Here is an 18,769-nt window from a genome sequence, read left to right on the forward strand (position 1 = left end):
TCTAGCAGAGTGGCCACTGTGTCTCCCCATTTTCATTGACTTTGGATCCTACTTTCAGAGGTCTGCTGAGCTCCACGACATATTACAAACACTGGCACCAGCTCTCTGAATTTCACTGTTTGAAACAGGCGAGCTTAATACAATCATCCGATTTATGGACCCAGATAAGATCCTGAGGTTATAGATCTGTGATCCTGTCAATTCTTTGCAGGCCAGATTGTTCATGTTTAGCATTACAGCTAGCAGCAAGAAAAACATGCGTGGATCTGCAATTGGTTGCATTTTCCTATTGTAAATTTCCTCCTGAAGTCAAGCAAGCTGGAAAATGAAAAATGAAGCAATGTAGTGCGATATTTAAGGTCAACAATAGGTAAATGCTGATGCTGGAGATCTGAAATGTAAACAGAAAATGTTGGATACGCTCAGAACATCGAGCAGCATTTGTGTGGTGGTGGTGTAGTAGGGTTCACTAAGGGAGTCCAGCTGGCTGTGGCAACATTGCACTTTTATATGGGTGTTGTCGTCTGGAGCTATGGATAGTGATGGTAGAGTCTACATATTTCTTTCTATCATATGGCTGACTCGGAATCTCTCCCACTCTTACCGCCTGCCATTGGTGTATGTTTGAAGGGTTTCATGCCCTTCATAGCTGCTCTTATTTAAGTTTAAATCCCAGTCTTAGACCCACTCTTCTCCCTTTCAAACTGGATGTAAAATTCAACCATACTGTGGTAACTACTAGCTAGGGGTGCCTTTACTTTGACGCCATTAATTAATCCTGCCACATTACACAAAGCTGAGCTAACTAAAGTGAACTGGGACACTAGGCTAGGGGATATATCAGAAGAGTAGCAGTAGCAGACATGTAAGGGGCTGTTTCATAGATACTTAAAATAAGGATATTCATACTATAAAGAAAAGGAGTATGGGTAGAGGGAAGCCTGTGGATGTGCTGTACTTGGATTTCCAGAATGTATTTGATAAGATTCCACATCAAAACACATTGCAGAAAATAAAAGCTCATGAAATAGGGAGCCTAGACAGAAGATTGACTGGCTGGCAGAAAACAGAGAGTATGCACAAATGCATCTTTTTCTGATTGGCAGGTTATTACGAATGGAGTCCCAAAAGGGTCAGTATTGGGGCCTCAACATTTTACAATTTACGTCAATGATTTAGATGGGAGGAGTGAAGACATAGTAGTTAAATTTTCTGATGATACAAAGATAGGCAGAAAGTATGTTGATGAGATATAGACAGATTGAGCAAGTGGGCTAAGATATAGCAAATGGAGTGTAATGTGGGAAAATGTGAAGTTGTTCACTTTGGCAGGAAGAATAAAAAAGCAGACCATTACTTAAACAGAGAATGACTGCAGAATTCCAAGGAGCAAAGGGATCTAGATGTTCTAGTACATGAGTCACAAAAAGTTAGTATGTAGGTATAGCAAGCAATTGAGAAGGCTAATGGAATGATATCCTTTATTACAAAAGGACTTGAACATAAAAGTAAGAATGTTATGCTTCAGTTATACAGGACGGTGAAACCACAACTTGCAACTCTGGTGTCTTTATTTAAGGAAGGATGTAAATGTGTTGGAGGTAGTTCAGAGGAGGTTTACTAGATTGATACCTGGAATGAGCGGGTTGTTTTATGAGGATAGGTTCGACAGGCTGGGCTTGGCATCCAGACTGTTGACCCCCATGAGGTACTGGTGGGTATATTAACTTCCTACCTACCCTCACCATATAATCAATGAGCTCCTCATGGATGCTTATGTGTCCTGAGATGAACAACGCAAGGTTATGTGCAATCATCCATCCTGCCATGCACCCTGAGAAAAAATCTCAATTGCACGCCCGCCACCGAACATAGACTACAGAACGGAAGATTCCAGCTTTTGTATAGATTCTTTATTTATGCAACACGTGTGGAGTCGACTGATCCATGCAAAAGTCTATTGCCACTCACTCATATGGTGTGCAAAATCAATTGTTGATTCGCTGGTATGGTGTGCAAAATTGATCGTCAATTCGCTCGTATGATGTGCAAAATCAGTTATTGATTCACTTGCATGATGTGCACAAGCGATCGTTGATTCGCTCAAATCGATTGTTGATTCGCTCAAATCGATTGTTGATTTGTTTGTATGATGTGCTCAATCGATTGTTGACTGAATCATGTAGAGTCAACCGATTTGTATGGAATGCAAAACTGATTTTCGAATCACTTGTGTGCTTTGCAACTTTGATTGTCAATCCACCTCAGGGGTTTCATTATTAAATTCCAAAGCATGTTATCTGTTACTGTCTACTTTACTCCAGCCTTATCTTCAGCCATTATTTCCTCAACAACCAGATTGCAATGCTTTAAATAGCTTCTGCAGAAAAACTGCATAATCCCTCGCAGGTGTTGAAGACACAATCTGTTGTGAGAGCAATGGCACTCCATGCGTTAGGAGAGTAGACTGCTCATGAATTTGAGACAGGAACAGCTGTGTATGATAAATCAGTCGGATTAGCCACATTGCACTGCTTCTTCCTTGCTCATACCCCTACACAAATTACTACCTTTTCAAAAGCAAGCGCAACTTGAAAGCTGTCAACAAAATTCCATACTCCATTGGTTAATATGTTTGGGGGAGATGATGGAATTGTGGTAATATCATTGGATTAATAATTGAGAGGCTAATGTTCATAAAATTCATAGAATTTACAGTGCAGAAGGAGGCCATTCGGCCCATCAAGTCTGCACAGGCCATGGAAAGAGCACCCCACCCAAGCCCATACCTCCAACCCATCCCCGTAACCCCACCTAACCATTTTTTGGACACTAGGGGTAATTTAGGATGGCCAATCCACCTAACCTGCACATCTTTGGACTGTGGGAGGAAACCGGAGCACCCGGGGGAAACCCACGCAGACACGGGGGAAATGTGCAGGCTCCGCACAGTCAATGACTCAAGTGGGAATCGAGTCTGGGACCCTGGAGCTGTGAAGCAACTGTGCTAACCACTGTGCTACCGTGCTGTCCATGTTCTGGAGACATGGGCTCAAATCTCTCACAATGGCACCAGGTGGAATTTAAATTCTATACCGGTGTAACGATGTCTTGCTGCAATTGTATAGCTTAGCTGAGACAGCACCTGGCATATTAAGTACAGTTTTGATCTCCTTATCAAAGGAAGAATATACTTGCCAAAGAGGGAATGCATTGGAGGTTCATCAGACTGATCCCTGGGATGGTGGGATTGACTTATGCGGAGAGATTGAGGAAACTGGCCTGTATTCTCTCGACATTTGAAGAATGAGAGACAATCGCATTAAAATTTACAGAATTCTTCCAGAGCGTTGAATAGTAGGAGATATTTCCCCTGGCTAGTGAGTCTAGAACCAGGTGCCACAGTTTTAGAATAAAGGGGCAGCCCATTTCAGACTGAGGTAAGGAGGAATTTCTTCACTCAGCAGGTGATAGAACATACAGTGCAGAAGGAGGCCATTTGGCCCATCGAGTCTGCACCGACCCACTTAAGCCCTCACTTCCACCCTATCCCCGTAACCCAATAACCCCTCCTAAACTTTTGGTCACTAAAGGCAATTTATCATGGCCAATCCACCTAATCTTTGCAATTCCCTGCCCCAGAGGATGTTGGAAGCTCGATAATTGAGCATGTTCAAGCCAGAAATTGATCGATTCCTTGACACGAATGACATCAAGGGACCTGGGAAAATGGGAAAAAATGAAGTAGATGTAGATGATCAGTTGATCTTTTGGAAATGTGCAGCAAGCTCGATGGGCTGAATGGCCTACTCCTGCTCCTGACCTTGGTATTGGTTCTGAAGACAAGTCTAATTTATCTAAAAGGACCATCTTTTACTGTCTCTTATATCATAGAATAGCATGCAAACATATCTTTCCATCCATTAAGTCCATGCCAGTATTTCACTCCACATATCACAAGCCCAATGCTGGCTGTCTGCTTGCTCTCCTTGCCGTTCAATACCCTCTCTTTCGAGAAACCATCTCATTCAAGTGTAAAATAAATCACGGATTGTGTTTCATCAATATTTGTGACTGGATTCCTCATGCTACCCTTTGTGTAAGGAATTATTTTCTAACCTCCCATTTTTTTTTAATCATCATCCTTAATCTTATTTTCTGACTGACCTGTGAAAACAATTGATTACTATTTATCCAGTCATTAATTACTTTTTATCATTTTCTTTGAGAAAATATTTTTATTGAGGCATTCATAATTTTAACATTTCAACCTTTTAAACAACAGAGATCCAACACACGCAAAAACCCTGCAATAACACACCCAACGCCCCCAAGCCCCCCACCCCCACCACCGGCTGATGGTCAATTTTCCATGAAGAAATCGATGAACGGCTGCCACCTCTGAGCGAAACCCCTGTAACGAACCCTTAAGGCGAACTTAATTTTCTTTAGCCTAAGAAACCCTGCCATGTCACTGGCCCACACCCCCGACTTTGGAGGCTCCAAATCCCTCCATCCCAGCAAAATCCGTCTCCGGGCCACCAGGGAGACAAAGGCCAAAATGTCGGCCTCTCTTCCCCGCCCCCCCCCCCCCCCCCCCCCCCCCCGTGGGCTCCCGGGACACTCCAAATATTGCCATCTCTGTGCTCGGGGTCACCCTCACTTCCAGGACCTCTGACATGACATCTGAAAATCCCTACCAAAATCCCCTCAGCCTCGGACACGCCCAAAATATATGTACATGATTTGCAGGACTTGCCGCACACCTTCCACTCCTGTCCTCCACCTCCTCAAAAAACCTATTCATCTGGGCCACAGTCATATGAGCCCTGTGGACCATCTTGAACTGGATCAGGCTAAGCCTGGCATACTACTCTTCATCATTTTGATGGTCACTACCAAATAGTTCTCTAAACTTTTCTATTCCAATGGTAGGTTCTCAAGTTAGCTTCTCATCCCTGATGAGATTGTGCTGAATCTTTCTATTGCTTCTAGAACATTCCTGTGCAGGGTTTGAGGAAAATATTTGTAGTTGTCTTGCAGTATAATTTGTGAACCATACTTGTGGTGTCACCGTCTTGTGCTCAGCTATGGCAACTGCAGTTACTTGATATTGGGACATGTTTTTTGAGCTGTTTGCGTTTTATTTGATAACAAGATAGCTTTACCATTCCTCTTTCATCTTGTGTCACAGACAAAGGCCAGTCCTTGGAGAATGTCTTGCCACTCTTGCAGCTGCCATGCCAGTAGCTTTTCTTGAGCCTTCTATCAACATACACAACCCGCAGTCAGTTTTCAATACAAAAACACCTCGAGAACGAATCAGTATGTATCACTGTCCTGCAAAAAGAGCTGTTTTACTGACAATTATGCTCATAAGAGTTCCTTGAAAAGCAATACGAAATGTCGCACAGTGTTTATGTCTGCAATAATGCTGATAATTATGGAGTGTATTTAATCATATTGAAACTCAATTGGCAGTATACTTTTACAGAATTTTGTGCCTTCTTCAATTTGCAATATAACATGTTTGCTCTTTTCGGGTGGCAATATTGCTGCCTTGTTTCCACAAAACTTTGGGTGGGATTTCCTACTCATATTGTGCCTGGAATTGATGGATTATGACTGACTGTCCCTCCCCTGCCCATTGCATGCAGTAGGAATGCGACAGCCCATGTGCCGAACAGATTTCCCTAATGTCCATCCATTTCACCACCATGGCTATAGACTGTCATGTGGGAATGTGGCTGAGGTCCCCTTGGGGGGGAAAAAAGGGCCCCTCTTTGACCGCCACTGGCCTGCCTGAATAAGGCTCACTCTGCAACATGTCGGCATCTCTGCTACCCTTTTAAACTGGCAGCGGTTTTCTCCTGATGCCTCAGCAGTGATCCCACGTTAACACCACTGGAATTTCGCAGTCACAAATTCTGGCAGGCTCGTCTCACAATGGCAGGAACCCTACTGGGAGCCCACAATGCAAGGAAGACATATCTTAACCCGGGAAACCGGACTGGGGATACAGCAAATGGAGAGGGGAGTGCACAAGTCTTGGGCAATTGAACATTCCTGGGTGGAGGTGGATTTGGGCCCAATTATTCAGTACAATTTATCCTGCTTTCAAAATCAGAAAAATACAGGAAACATAGCTGTATGCTGGTGTTTAACAAAAGATAACTGAAGTGACATCAGGTGGAGATATTGAATCCCTGCAGACTATTGAGCTATTAGCCCTAAATTCTGTGGTCAGTGGTGAAGGAACTGCCATTTATCTTGCAGACCAATGTCCACAAAGCTTTAGCCGACTTCTAAGTGCAGGCTTGTCCTAATCTTTTCTTTAATATAAAGTACCCAATTCATTTGTTTTCCAATTAAGGGGCAATTTAACATGGCCAATCCACCTACCCTGCACACCTTTGGGTTTTGGGGGTGAGACCCACATAGGCACAGGGAGAAATTACAAACTCCATACAGACAATGACCCAGGGCCGGGTCCGAACCCGGGTCCACAGCGCCGTGAGGCAGCTGTATTAACCACTGCACAACCAAGCCTCCCTAGCTTGTCCTAATCTAGTGCGAAATTCTCCCCCAACGGCGCGATGTCCGCCGACTGGCACCAAAGACGGCGCCAATCAGACGGGCATCGCGCCGGCCCAAAGGTGCGGAATGCTCCGCATCTTTGGCGGCCTAGCCCCAACATTGAGGGGCTAGGCCGACGCCGGAGGGATTTCCGTCCCGCCAGCTGGCGGAAATGGCGTTTGTTGCCCCGCCAGCTGGCGCGGAAATGCGGCGCATGCGCGGGGGCGTCAGCGGCCGCTGTCAGTTTCCCGGCGCATGCGCGGGAGCGTCAGCGGCCGCTGTCAGTTTCCCGCGCATGCGCAGTGGGGAGAGTCTCTTCTGCCTCCGCCACGGTGGAGGCCGTGGCGGAGGCGGAAGGGGAAAGAGTGCCCCCACGGCACAGGCCCGCCCGCGGATCGGTGGGCCCCGATCGCGGGCCAGGCCACCGTGGGGGCCCCCCCGGGGCCCGATCGCCCCGTGCCCCCCCCCAGGACCCCGGAGCCCGCCCACGCCGCCTGGTCCCGCCGGTAAATACCAGCTTTGATTTACGCCGGCGGGACAGGCAATTTCTGGGCGGGACTTCGGCCCATCCGGGCCGGAGAATCCAGCGGGGGGTCCCGCCAACCGGCGTGGCCCGATTCCCGCCCCCGCCCAATCTCCGGGAGCGGAGACTTCGGCGGGGGCGGGATTCACGGCGGCCAACGGCCATTCTCCGTCCCGGCGGGGGGTCGAGAATGACGCCCCTAATTTTTTACCCAGTGTGGCATCCTCCAATGCGGGGATCTATGGCTTGTATGTGTGGGACAAGAAACAGGAAAGTTTGTCAACCAATCAGACTGAAAAGTCTTTAAGAGGTACATAATTTTCCTCCTCACAACATTTCCTAGGAAATTAATCTTTAAACTTTAGAAACTCTCGGAAAATTCACCTCTGTTTTCTTCTTTGGAAACCTTTAGAACATAGAACATTACAGCGCAGTACAGGCCCTCGATGTTGTGCTGACCTGTGAAACCTCTCTAAAGCCCATCTACCCTATTCCCTTATCGTCCATATGTCTATCCAATGACCATTTGAATGCCCTTAATGTTGGCGAGTCAACTACTGTTGCAGGCAGGGAATTCCACGCCCTTACTACTCTCTGAGTAAAGAACCTACCTCAGACATCTGTCAGTTTTTAAATAACCATCTCTTTGGCAAGCTTTCGATTGTCTCTCTGAAACTCATCCCATGTCACAATGTTCATTTTACAATATGCCTCGAACACGCACCATAAAGTTTCTACGTTCTTGCAATATTCATTCTTTCAGTTTTTTATTAACATTGAATGCAGTATATATGAAGGGAAGGAATATGACACTTTGTTTGCTTTGCTAGTTCTTGGCTTACCAGACACGGTCGAGGAAGTATGCCCAGAGATGCCTCAACTAGATGCCTTAATAAAGGATATCAATGACATGGCAGAATCCGGAGCCAGATACACCGAGATACCACATATTATTGAAGTTATTTTGCCCATGCTGTGTAATTATCTGTCGTATTGGTGGGAAAGAGGTCCTGAGAACAAACCTGATGGGCATTGCTGTACTGTAGTCACTTCGGAACAGCTTAGTGTGATCTTGGGCAACATCCTGAAAATTTTGAACAATAATCTGGGCATTGATGATGCTTCCTGGATGAAACGACTTGCAGGTAAGAATATAATATCATTTTGGAGAATATTAAAAAATGATATTGTTTTGAAGAACATAACGATATAATTTTGGAGCCCCCCCCCTTAAATACATTAATTTCCCTCAAAACACTTGTGTATTTTTCTATGCATCCCTTCAATGCAGCCATCTACTTTATGCACATTGAAGCAATAGATTTGTTCTGCTTTGATGTCATATATGTTTATGCACCTATAATTTGCTGGTCATTAAATACTGGCCGTTTTATATCAAATACCACTTAACAGAATCAAGAACCAAAGAATTCCTACTTTGCAGAAGGAGGTTATTCGGCCCATCGAGTCTGCACCGACCCTCTGAAAAAGCACCCTACCTAGGCCCACTCCCCATAAGCCCTATCCGCATAACCCCACCTAACCCACACATCTTTGGACTGTGGGAGGAAACCAGAGCACCCGGAGGAAACCCACGCAGACATGGGGCGAACGTGCAAACTTCACAGTAACCCAAGGTCAGAATCTAACCCGGGTCTCTGGCGCTGTGAGACAGCAGTGCTAACCACTGCGCCACCATGCCGCCCATGGAAGAGTATAGTTGAAGGTAGAAGAGCATAATTATACTGCCACTTTGAAATTGACACAAAGTGAATTTCACTGCGCACACATCTTGACCTGATTTCTTAGTACTTCAGAAAAAAAGAAAATCTTTGATATAATGACTTCCAATCTCCAGATCACGCCATAACACTTATAAATCAAGAACGTAGGAACAGAGTGGCCTATTCAGCCTTTTGAGCCTGTTTCTTCATTCAATTAGATCATGGTCAATCTGTACATCAAGTTGATTTAAACATCTTCACTTCATCTCCCTTAATACTCTTGGATATCAAAAGTATCCACTGAGCTAAGCTCATCAGTCTTTTGAGTGCGAGTTCCAAATTTCCATTACCCTTTGCACTTCCTGACATCATCCCTGAATAATCTAGTTCTCACTTTAATGTTATGCTCCCTCATGCTGGACTCCTTCATCCTGTCTCTCGATCTACTCTACTGAATCATTTAATCATTTTAAACACCTCAATTAGATTACTGCTTGATCTTCTATACTTCAAGGGAACAGAGGCCTAATCTGTGCAACTTCAGAATTTACTCATTCTTCGTACTCTTGATATAATTTTGATGAAACTGCATTGTAACCCTTCCAAAGACGATAAATCCTTGCTGAGGATCAGTGCTCAGAAATAATTCAACACACAACATGAGAGTTAACCAGAGCTTTATACACCCTGGAACATAAGTTCCACACTTTGTGATTCTTGGTCCCCTGCGATAAAGCCTAACGTCCCTGTTGTGTTGGGTGTTCCGCTATACAAACGAACCAACACGGTTGTAGATGGTACAACTCTGTTTTATTACTCTTGATAACAACATCTGTTAACTCATGGTTGTGGTTCGTACTTTACCCGTTAACCTGTGGACCCAGCCCTAACACTATCTTAGAGAAGCACTCAGCTGAGTGGCACGCTGTGAGCTCTGTGCTCTGAGCTATCTCCTGCTGGAATGACCGGGAACTGTGGTGCTCCCTGTTTTATAGTGCGTGTGCTCTCACTGGTGATTAGCTGTGATATTGCGTGTGTGTTGATTGGTCCATTGATCTGTCCATCAGTGTGTGTGTGTGTGATTGCTCCATGATATGTTTATATGAATATCATGACATCCCCCCTTTTTACAAGAATATGTGCCTATATGGTAATAAATATTGGTGTGTACTGAGTGCAGCTGAATATGTGTGTGCAATATCCACAACACGTACATGAGGCAAAACTATATACATAGGAAGGTGTCAGGTGCAACATAGCAACGAGGTTGTACCACAAATAAAACAAGTGCAATCATCAAATATCGAAAGAGAACTCCTGGAACGACAAAAAGAGAAACACATTAACATTCTTGCATAACAATTCAGTGAGTCCAATGTGCAAACAGGCTCATAAGTCCAGCCTAGTAGGTGGGCGACGAATTCAGGTTGATCGTTAGGGTGGTACACTATTCATCACCCGGATTAACGCTGTGCAATGGCATCGGCTGGTGGGTCCTACTTGGGGACATCCGATTTCTGTCAATTACCGCAACGCGGAAGGCTTCCCGGTCGTCGGTATCACCGGTTTGTCAGGGTATGACTCTGTGTATGGAGGCTGAATGGCCCGCACGTCCCTGCGAGGCTGGCGGAATTGGGGAGCATTGGCAGGTTGAGCTGCTCGACAGCAGGCAGCGTAGTGGCCCATCTTGCCACAACGGAGGCATTGTCGATTTTTTGCTGGACATTGCCGCTTTAAATGTGCGGATCCACAGTTGCCGCACGTTGTGATGTCAAGGCGTTCGTTGCGCCACCGCGCATGCACAGTTCGGTCCTGCGTAGAGCGTGCCTGCGCGTCACGTCCCTCTGCATCGGCGTCTCTTTTGGCGCGTGCAAGTGCGGGAGGCCGCGGAAAGCGCGCGAAATGGCCGACCTCGTCCAGGCCGCGGGCCGGGAGGATATTGATCAACTGGACCCGCTCGGCCTCGTAGGACGCCTGCCGTGCCGATTCAGCCGCCTGGAATTGGGAGTACCGGCTGGTCGTGTTTTCGTGGAGGACGCAGGTTTCGATGGCGGTGGCTAGGGTGAGGCTCTTGATTTTGAGGAGCTGCTGGCATAGGGTGCCCGAGGTGACCCCAAAAACTATCTGGTCCCGAATCATGGAATCGGAGGTGGCCTCATAGCCACAGGACTGCGCGAGGATACGGAGGTGTGTCAGAAAAGATTGAAAAGGCTCATCCTTACCCTGCAGGCGCTGCTGGAAGAGGTACCTCTCGAAGTTCTCATTCACCTCGACGCTGAAGTGTTGCTCAACTTTTAGAAGGACCGTCTTGTACTTCGTCTTGTCCTCACCTTCCTCGAATGCCAGGGAGTTGTAGATGTGGATGGCGTGTTGCCCCGCCGTGGAGAGGAGAAGGGCGATCTTCCTGGTGTCCGATGCATTCTCCCTGTCTATGGCTTCTAGGAAGAGCTGGAAATGCTTTTTAAACAGCTTCCAGTTGACGCCGAGGTTTCCAGCGATTTGGAGCCGCTGCGGCGGGCTGATGGTGTGCGTGGCGCAGGATGGCGGATCGCTGAAGATGTGCAGGTAGGTCTCACAGTTGCTGGGTTCCAATCTTGGTACTATGTCGTGTTGGGTGTTCCGCTATACAAACGAACCAACACGGTTGTAGATGGTACAACTCTGTTTTATTACTCTTGATAACAACATCTGTTAACTCATGGCTGTGGTTCGTACTTTACCCGTTAACCTGTGGACCCAGCCCTAACACTATCTTAGAGAGGCACTCAGCACATGGTGTATGTCTGAGTGGCACGCTGTGAGCTCTGTGCTCTGAGCTATCTCCTGCTGGAATGACCGGGAACTGTGGTGTTCCCTGTTTTATAGTGCGTGTGCTCTCACTGGTGATTGGCTGTGATGTTGCGTGTGTGTTGATTGGTCTGTTGATCTGTCCATCAGTGTGTGTGTGTGATTGCACCAGATATGTTTATATGAATATCATGACAGTCCCATTCAGTTTTTAATAAAAATTTTTATAGCTGTCCACTAGTTTCAGTGATTTATTTATCCATCTGTATCTATTGATTTTCCAGTTTCTTATCATTTAGAAAAAGCTCATATCCATCTTTAATGGGTCTCAAGAATAACCTTTGAAGCATTGTCACTTTTGTTTTGACTGCAAACTGCATGTTGTAGATTTGGGAGATAATGTTGGTCAGGCCACTGAGAGAACAGCTTTCTCTATTTTAAGAGTCCCTTAAGAGTCCCAATGGATTTTTATATCCACCTAAAGGGTTTTGGATTAACATTTCAGTTGAAATATTCTTTTGACACCTCATTGACGTGTCAGTCTAGATTATGTGCTCAAGTCTAGCAGCCTGCATGGCTTCACTTGAACTAAAGTCAAACTATGCCAGACCCTGAACCTTCACAACACTTTGAATTGGTGCTTGCTGCATTATAATTCATGTTGGTGAAAAAAACTACTTTTTAGGAAGAGCATTGATCCATTTAGGGACCTTTGGAATTTTGCATAAAACCGGCACTGAAGTCCAGTCTGCAGCATAGCTCTGGTCCATCAACAATGTATCAGATAGAAACCATCAGCTGCAGAAGAACCCACAGGCCTGAAACATGTATTAGAAAGATCAGTGATGTTTAATTAGATCATTAGTCAGACTGGAGTAAAATCCAGAGCAGTGGATGCATAACAGGAAGAGCACCTTTACTCAGAGAATTATTCAGCAGAATGCTGTGATGTTTCTTTTTGATGTATCATTGCAAAGGTAATGATGCAATCTGGGCTGTAGTCCACCAATCAGCTGACCTCACCCCATTATGCAAAGTCAGATAATGTTGTATTTACACTTTCCCCTGGTGCCTCTGGAGCAATGAAGGATTTGAATTAATCTAATGACAGTAGTAGAAGAAACGGATTGTTGTGTGTGGTAAGGTGAGGGTAGAATGATAGGTGGGATCAAAAATTCTGTCAGAGAAAAATTAGCGAAAGGTCAAGATAAAAGAGTTAAAAGGCTTTTCCACAAGCTCTTTCAAGGAACCAATGTTATGATGATGGCACTAAGTGTGGTGAAGATAAGCAATTGTTATATATATTGTATTTTATATCTGTTGCAGTAATGTTATTAAAAGCCTGGGTTAATGTATATACTTGTTGCAATAATATTATTAAAGAACCTCGGCTAAGGTACCCAGATTGTGTGTCTGCTAAAACTGTAATTAAGGTGTTGTAAAAGTAAGTTAATCATTCATTCCAACTTGGTTACAGATAAAGGGCTAATGGAATAGTGTTTATTCCATTAGAGAGTAGATAATTTGAGGGATTGTATTTAGCCCAAGCTCAGCAAGTCTTGGGACATCTTAGTGGGATACAGATGATGTAATTAATGGGAGGAGCCAGGACTGTCTGTAGTTTTCAGTTTTTCCAAATGCTGTTACGTTGAGCAGAAGGGCCTGACAAGACAGAAGTGTACTGGATTAGCCCTTGAAAGGGTCTCTCTCCAAAACGCCTCTATACAGAATACAGCAAGTGAACCTGTTTTGTTAACTTTATTGATAAGTGGCATTTGAACTGTATTTGGTTTGCTTGGTTGGAATATTTATATTGAACGTGTAGGGTATAAGTGAAAGGTTTTTCTTTTTAGTTTAAGAACTGTTTAACTGTGAATTGTGGAGATTTTTTTCTGTGATGTTAATATGGTTAGTACTGTTAGAAATAAAAGGCACGATTCAACGGAAACATTTCTAAGTTCATTTGTGGCGGTTTTTCAGGGAGTTTTCCGACGGCAAGTTCCCCACCGCTATCCAATGATACTTGGGGCTAGATTATTCTGTCCCACCCACCATGTAAATGTCCATTGACATTGGGTGGGAATTCCGGTCGCTGTTTGGGTGTGGTCAGGCAATCCCGCCCATAGTCACCTTTTTGGGCACTGGGGAGTTCCTTGCCGTTTCAGCCCACACTTAGGGCGCGATTCTCCTGCCTCGTTGTATTCTCGGTTGAGCGATACGAGACCGGTGAATAGCGGGAGAGGCCGAAACCAAGACCGCGCCAGGCGCCAAAACAGTTTACGATGCAACTGGCCTGCTTCCGTAGGTGAATCGGGATTCCGCCATAGCGTGGTAACAAACCAATTTCCAACGGCCTCTGTAATTCGTCGGCCTCCCTCACCGGGATGCCAAAGTCCAGGGGCAGATAGACTGCACGCATGTTGTCCTGTGCTTCCCGTGCCATCTGGGAAAGCCCTACGTTAACCGGATTGGGCTCCACTCCCTGAATATCCAGCTCGTGTGTGACCAGCACATGAAGATCATGCACGTGTGTGCATGCTTCCCGGGGAGTTTCCATGACAGCAATATCCTGGGGCAGTCAGACGCTCATGGCCTCCTCGAGGAGCACCCCAGGATGGGCATCTGACTCTTGGGGGGATAAGGGATACCCGCTGAGGACCTGGCTAATGACGCCAGTATGTAAGTCGGAGACTGAGCGGAGACCCTGTGTCCCGTGTGGCCACCTGGGCTGCACTGAGCGGTGCATCGGTCTGCTCAAAATGTGCTTCCGATGTCTCGACTGCTCCAGGGGTGCCCTGCAGGACACTCCACGAATGGTCGCCTGCTTTGTGACGGTCTGCTGTGTCCTACACAATCTGGCACAGCAGCGGGATGACAAGCTGGAGGTTGAGGATGAGAACATGTTGCCACCTCCGAGGAGAAGGAGGAGGAAGGTGAGGCATCACCGGACGCAGCAGGGGCTGGAGGTCAATCCCAGGGAGGAACTAGAGGACCAGCCGGAGGCTACAGGACAGGTGGTCATTTCATATAAGATGTGACCCGGTCCATCATAGATACCTTACCCAACCCCCACGCCCATTTCCCACCCTCGCAGGGTATGTGTCACATCACTTCAGGGTGCTGGGACTGTTTCGGCACTGTCAGTGGGTCATTCTGAGGGCAGGAGGGTGACGATAACCCGCACAGAGCTGAGCACCAGTGCTCCTCAACCTATCCCATAGTCTGACCCATCTATCTGCTGAGTGCTTGCTCACACCTGTCACCTGCACGCAGTGTGCCCGGGGAGGGAAGATGCCTGGAGAGATGGGCCAAGGGTTCGGAGGTCGGCCCACACTGCGGAAGAGAGTGACACAGACGTCATACTGGTTGTTCTCGTGTATTTAATGTGTCATAGAATTTACAGTGCAGAAGGAGGCCATTCGGCCCATCGAGTCTGCACCGGCTCTTGGAAAGAGCAACCTACCCAAGGTCCACACCTCCACCCTATCCCCATAACCCAGCAACCCTACCCAACACTATGGGCAATTTTGGACACAAAGGGCAATTTAGCATGGCCAATCCACCTAACCTGCACATCTTTGGACTGTGGGAGGAAACCGGAGCACCCGGAGGAAACCCACGCACACACGGAGAGGATGTGCAGACGCCGCACAGACAGTGACCCAAGCCGGAATCGAACCTGGGACCCTGGAGCTGTGAAGCAATTGTGCTATCCACAATGCTACCATGCTGCCCGCATGTCACAGGTGTCATAAAATTCCCCACTCTCCGATGATGCTGCCCCACTCTTCCCCACCACCCCCTCTCTTCCCTCCCTCTCTTCCCTCTCCGGTGACCTCAGTGATCCTCAATGTGTTTGGACGCATCAGAGGGGTGGAACTCTGGGGAGCTGGTGGCCACTAACCCCACTCCATGGGATGGGTGCAGGTTGGCAACCAGCGTCCCCTCATCCCGGTCGGTGCACAGAGGGCCCTGGGGTCCACCTGGGGATGGAGGGGCAGCTGATTGGACTCCCGGCTGCCCCTGCATCACCTGGGTCTTCCAGCTCTGGCTGTTCCCCATGGTCCGCACCATCGGTGTCGGCTGCACGAAGCATTGGATACGTTCACTCATGGTGCCGACGTCATGCACCAGGTTCTCCACTGCGGTCGCCGACTTAGCAGTGTTCGCCTCCTTCGGTGCCATGCATTGCCAGCGACATCTCCTACACCTGTAACCTCTGGGACTCCACCAGTTGGCTATGGACCTGCTGGCGTGTCGCTGTCATCTCCCTCTGACTAGCCTGACCGCACCCTTACATCTCCATCATAACCCTGTACCAGAGGCTCAGCATCAGGCTGGGACCCAACTGGGTCCTGGGCTGCAGCAGACTTCCGACTGCTGTCTCGCCTGGGGGTTACTGCCTCCACCTGATGTACATCAGCAGCTGTGTTGTGTTCATCAGATTGTACCCCGGAAGCCTGACAATCGTTTTCCACCGAGGTGCATGTATCTGTGCTAGTGGATGGTGGGGTTGACAGCTGTGACAGATCGATCGTGCACCCTCTGAGCTCTCCTCCAAGGGGTTCTCCTGGGAGGCTGAAGACGGGGCCACTTGGGATGGGCCTGTGCCATTGGCTGGAGGAGCTGCGGTAGAATGGACATGTGGTCAGCGGGGGGGGGGGGGGGGGGATGGGTTAATTAGTAAGGCAATGACAACTCACGTTTGAGAGGTTCCATTTGTGGGGCCCGGTGATTCCTCATCTCTGAGGCTTTCACAATCCTCTGCATCGGTGACCGTTCTGTCCTCGGCCACCACCGTCACCTCCAGGGCCCGTTCCTCGAAATTGGTGACGATAGCTATGTCCGACACTCCTCCGCCAGTCTAGGCCCTCTTCCGGCGATTGTGTGAGAGCGTCTACTGCTGAGGGCATCATGGTTCGCAGTGGTTGGTGTGTGTGAAGGAAGGGTGGTGGGGGGTTGAAGGGAGAGGAGGGGTGAAGGGAGGGTTGTGGCCCGCATGGAGAGTTGGAGGGGTGGATGCTCGCATGGGGACGGAAAGGTCTCGGGCGGGGAGGTGGAGCACTGCCAAGGGTCAGGGCCCGAGGGGGGCCATGCCCATGAAAGGAGGGTGAAGGGGGGGTTTACATAGATTTACATAGAATTTTACAGTGCAGAAGGAGGTCATTTGGCCCATCGAGTCTGCACCGGCTCTTGGTAAGAGCACCCTACCGAAGGTCAACACCTCCACCCTATCCCCATAACCCAGTAACCCCACCCAACACTAAGGGCAATTTTTGGACACTATGGGCAATTTTGCATGGCCAATCCACCTAACCCGCACATCTTTGGACTGTGGGAGGAAACCGGAGCTCCCGGAGGAAACCCACGCACACACGGGGAGAATGTGCAGACTCCGCACAGACAGTGACCCAAGCCGGGAATCGAACCTAGGACCCTGGAGCTGTGAAGCAATTGTGCTATCCACAATGCTACCGTGCTGCCCATGTTCTGGAGACATGCCCATGAAAGGAGGGTGAAGGGGGGGTTGAAGAGGTGCTGTGCAGGGCAGGTAAGTAGTGGCCACCGGGAGTTTAGGGGGGGGAGGAATAACGTGTTGGAAGGGAGTGTGCTGAGCGGGATTGGGGGGCCTGAAGAGAGGGGGGGCCCCCAGGGTCCGCATAGCGGCAGTGCCAAGGTGTCTGCACTTGGGGTGTGTCTACTCACCTGTGCTGCCCAGTGTAGGTTGTTGACCTTCTTACGGCACTGAAGGCCAGTACTCCTGGTTACACTCCCACAGCTTGCAGCCCACGCCAACTCGTCCTGGCAGCACTGGGCACCCTGTGGCTCACCCTCCGGGACCCTCGGTGGGGAACAGGACATCACTTCTATCCTCCACCGCGTCTAGGCGCCTCTCCAGGTGTGCATCGCCGAATCTTGGGGCCGGTCTTCTCGGCGCTATTGTTGCTAGCACCTGGGATTGGCTGTGCAAGAGCTGTTTAAGTGCTGTTCGACCTTGTTAGTGGATCTGGCGAGTGAATTCTTGGCGAATCAGCTGGTGAGCCTTCATTTGCGGTATGAAGCAAATTGTGCCTCGTTAAATGGACCAATTATCATGGAATAGCGCTGCCGGCCTCACTGGTCAGAGCGCCAGGAAGCTTGTGGCAGTTCCCGCTCGTTACCACACTTCAAAATCTTTCAGGAAAATCGCACCCGTAGAGTTTCTTTCAGCACTGGGAAGCTGAACACGGGCCGCCATTTTGAAAGGGTGCCCGGATCTCTAAGTGAGCCTGTGGGTTACCTCCATCCCCCACCCAATGGAAATGTCTCCCCCTCACACGTGGGCACTACCCCACACTCCACAAGTGAGGACACCCCGCTATGCGGTCCCTGGGGCTGCCCCCCCCCCCTTCAGGCCCCTCAACCCCCCTCAGCTCCCCCCCACTTCCAACACCTCACCCCCCCAAGTCACTACTTACCTGCCATGCACCCCCCTTTAATCCCCCGCCCCCTCTACCCTCCTTCCATGGGCATGACCTCCTCAGGCCCTGACCATTGGCAGTGCCACCCTGACACCTGGGCACCCTAGCACTGGCACCCAGGCAGTGCTCCAACCAGGGTGGCAGTGCCAAGGTGCCAAACAGAAAGTGCCAAGGTGCTCACGTTCCAGGGGGAGGGCCAGGGGCCCACACTGCACTATTCCTGACCACTCAGGGGCATCTAATGGCCCAGGAGATTCTCCGGGTGCCATTCCGCCTGGTCCATGTTCTTGTGGACCAGTACTGATTGGCTGCAGCCTCGCTGGGGAGGCTGGTGAAACGAGGGAGGCTGGTGAATCCCGGTTAGGTAGGCCTTAAGTAGGGTCACGACCTACTTCAACGAGTGCAGTTTGGTCCCACCCCTTTGGGCAGGGTTCCGATTCCGACGCCTTGCAGGTCTTGGGTGAATCCTGCGAGGGTGCCGGGAGATCCGCGGCCTCGATTGTGCTCTCACTCGAGTGCAACGTGGCGAGAGCATCGCGCCCAAAGTTTTATTTGATCTGAATGATCCCTATTTGTCAGTCAAATCAGCAAAGTATCCTTTCCTACCCTATTAACAAATTGTTTGGGTTTCTCGTCTGGTATCCTAATATGACAGATTACTCACCATTTTATTTTAAAATTAATTAACGGGATGTGGG

General features: G+C 48.4%; 1 protein-coding gene across 1 annotated transcript in view; it reads left to right on the forward strand.

Annotated features, from left to right (window-relative positions):
* The window catches only part of ryr3 (ryanodine receptor 3), a 593,334-nt gene that overhangs the window by 407,158 nt on the left and 167,407 nt on the right, over positions 1-18,769 (forward strand). The window contains 2 exon segments of the mRNA XM_072484927.1: positions 5,195-5,325; positions 7,930-8,244. Of these exon segments, the coding sequence (XP_072341028.1) occupies positions 5,195-5,325; positions 7,930-8,244 (446 nt within the window).

The sequence above is a fragment of the Scyliorhinus torazame genome, chromosome 2 (genome assembly GCF_047496885.1).
Source record: "Scyliorhinus torazame isolate Kashiwa2021f chromosome 2, sScyTor2.1, whole genome shotgun sequence".
Classification (NCBI taxonomy): domain Eukaryota; kingdom Metazoa; phylum Chordata; class Chondrichthyes; order Carcharhiniformes; family Scyliorhinidae; genus Scyliorhinus; species Scyliorhinus torazame.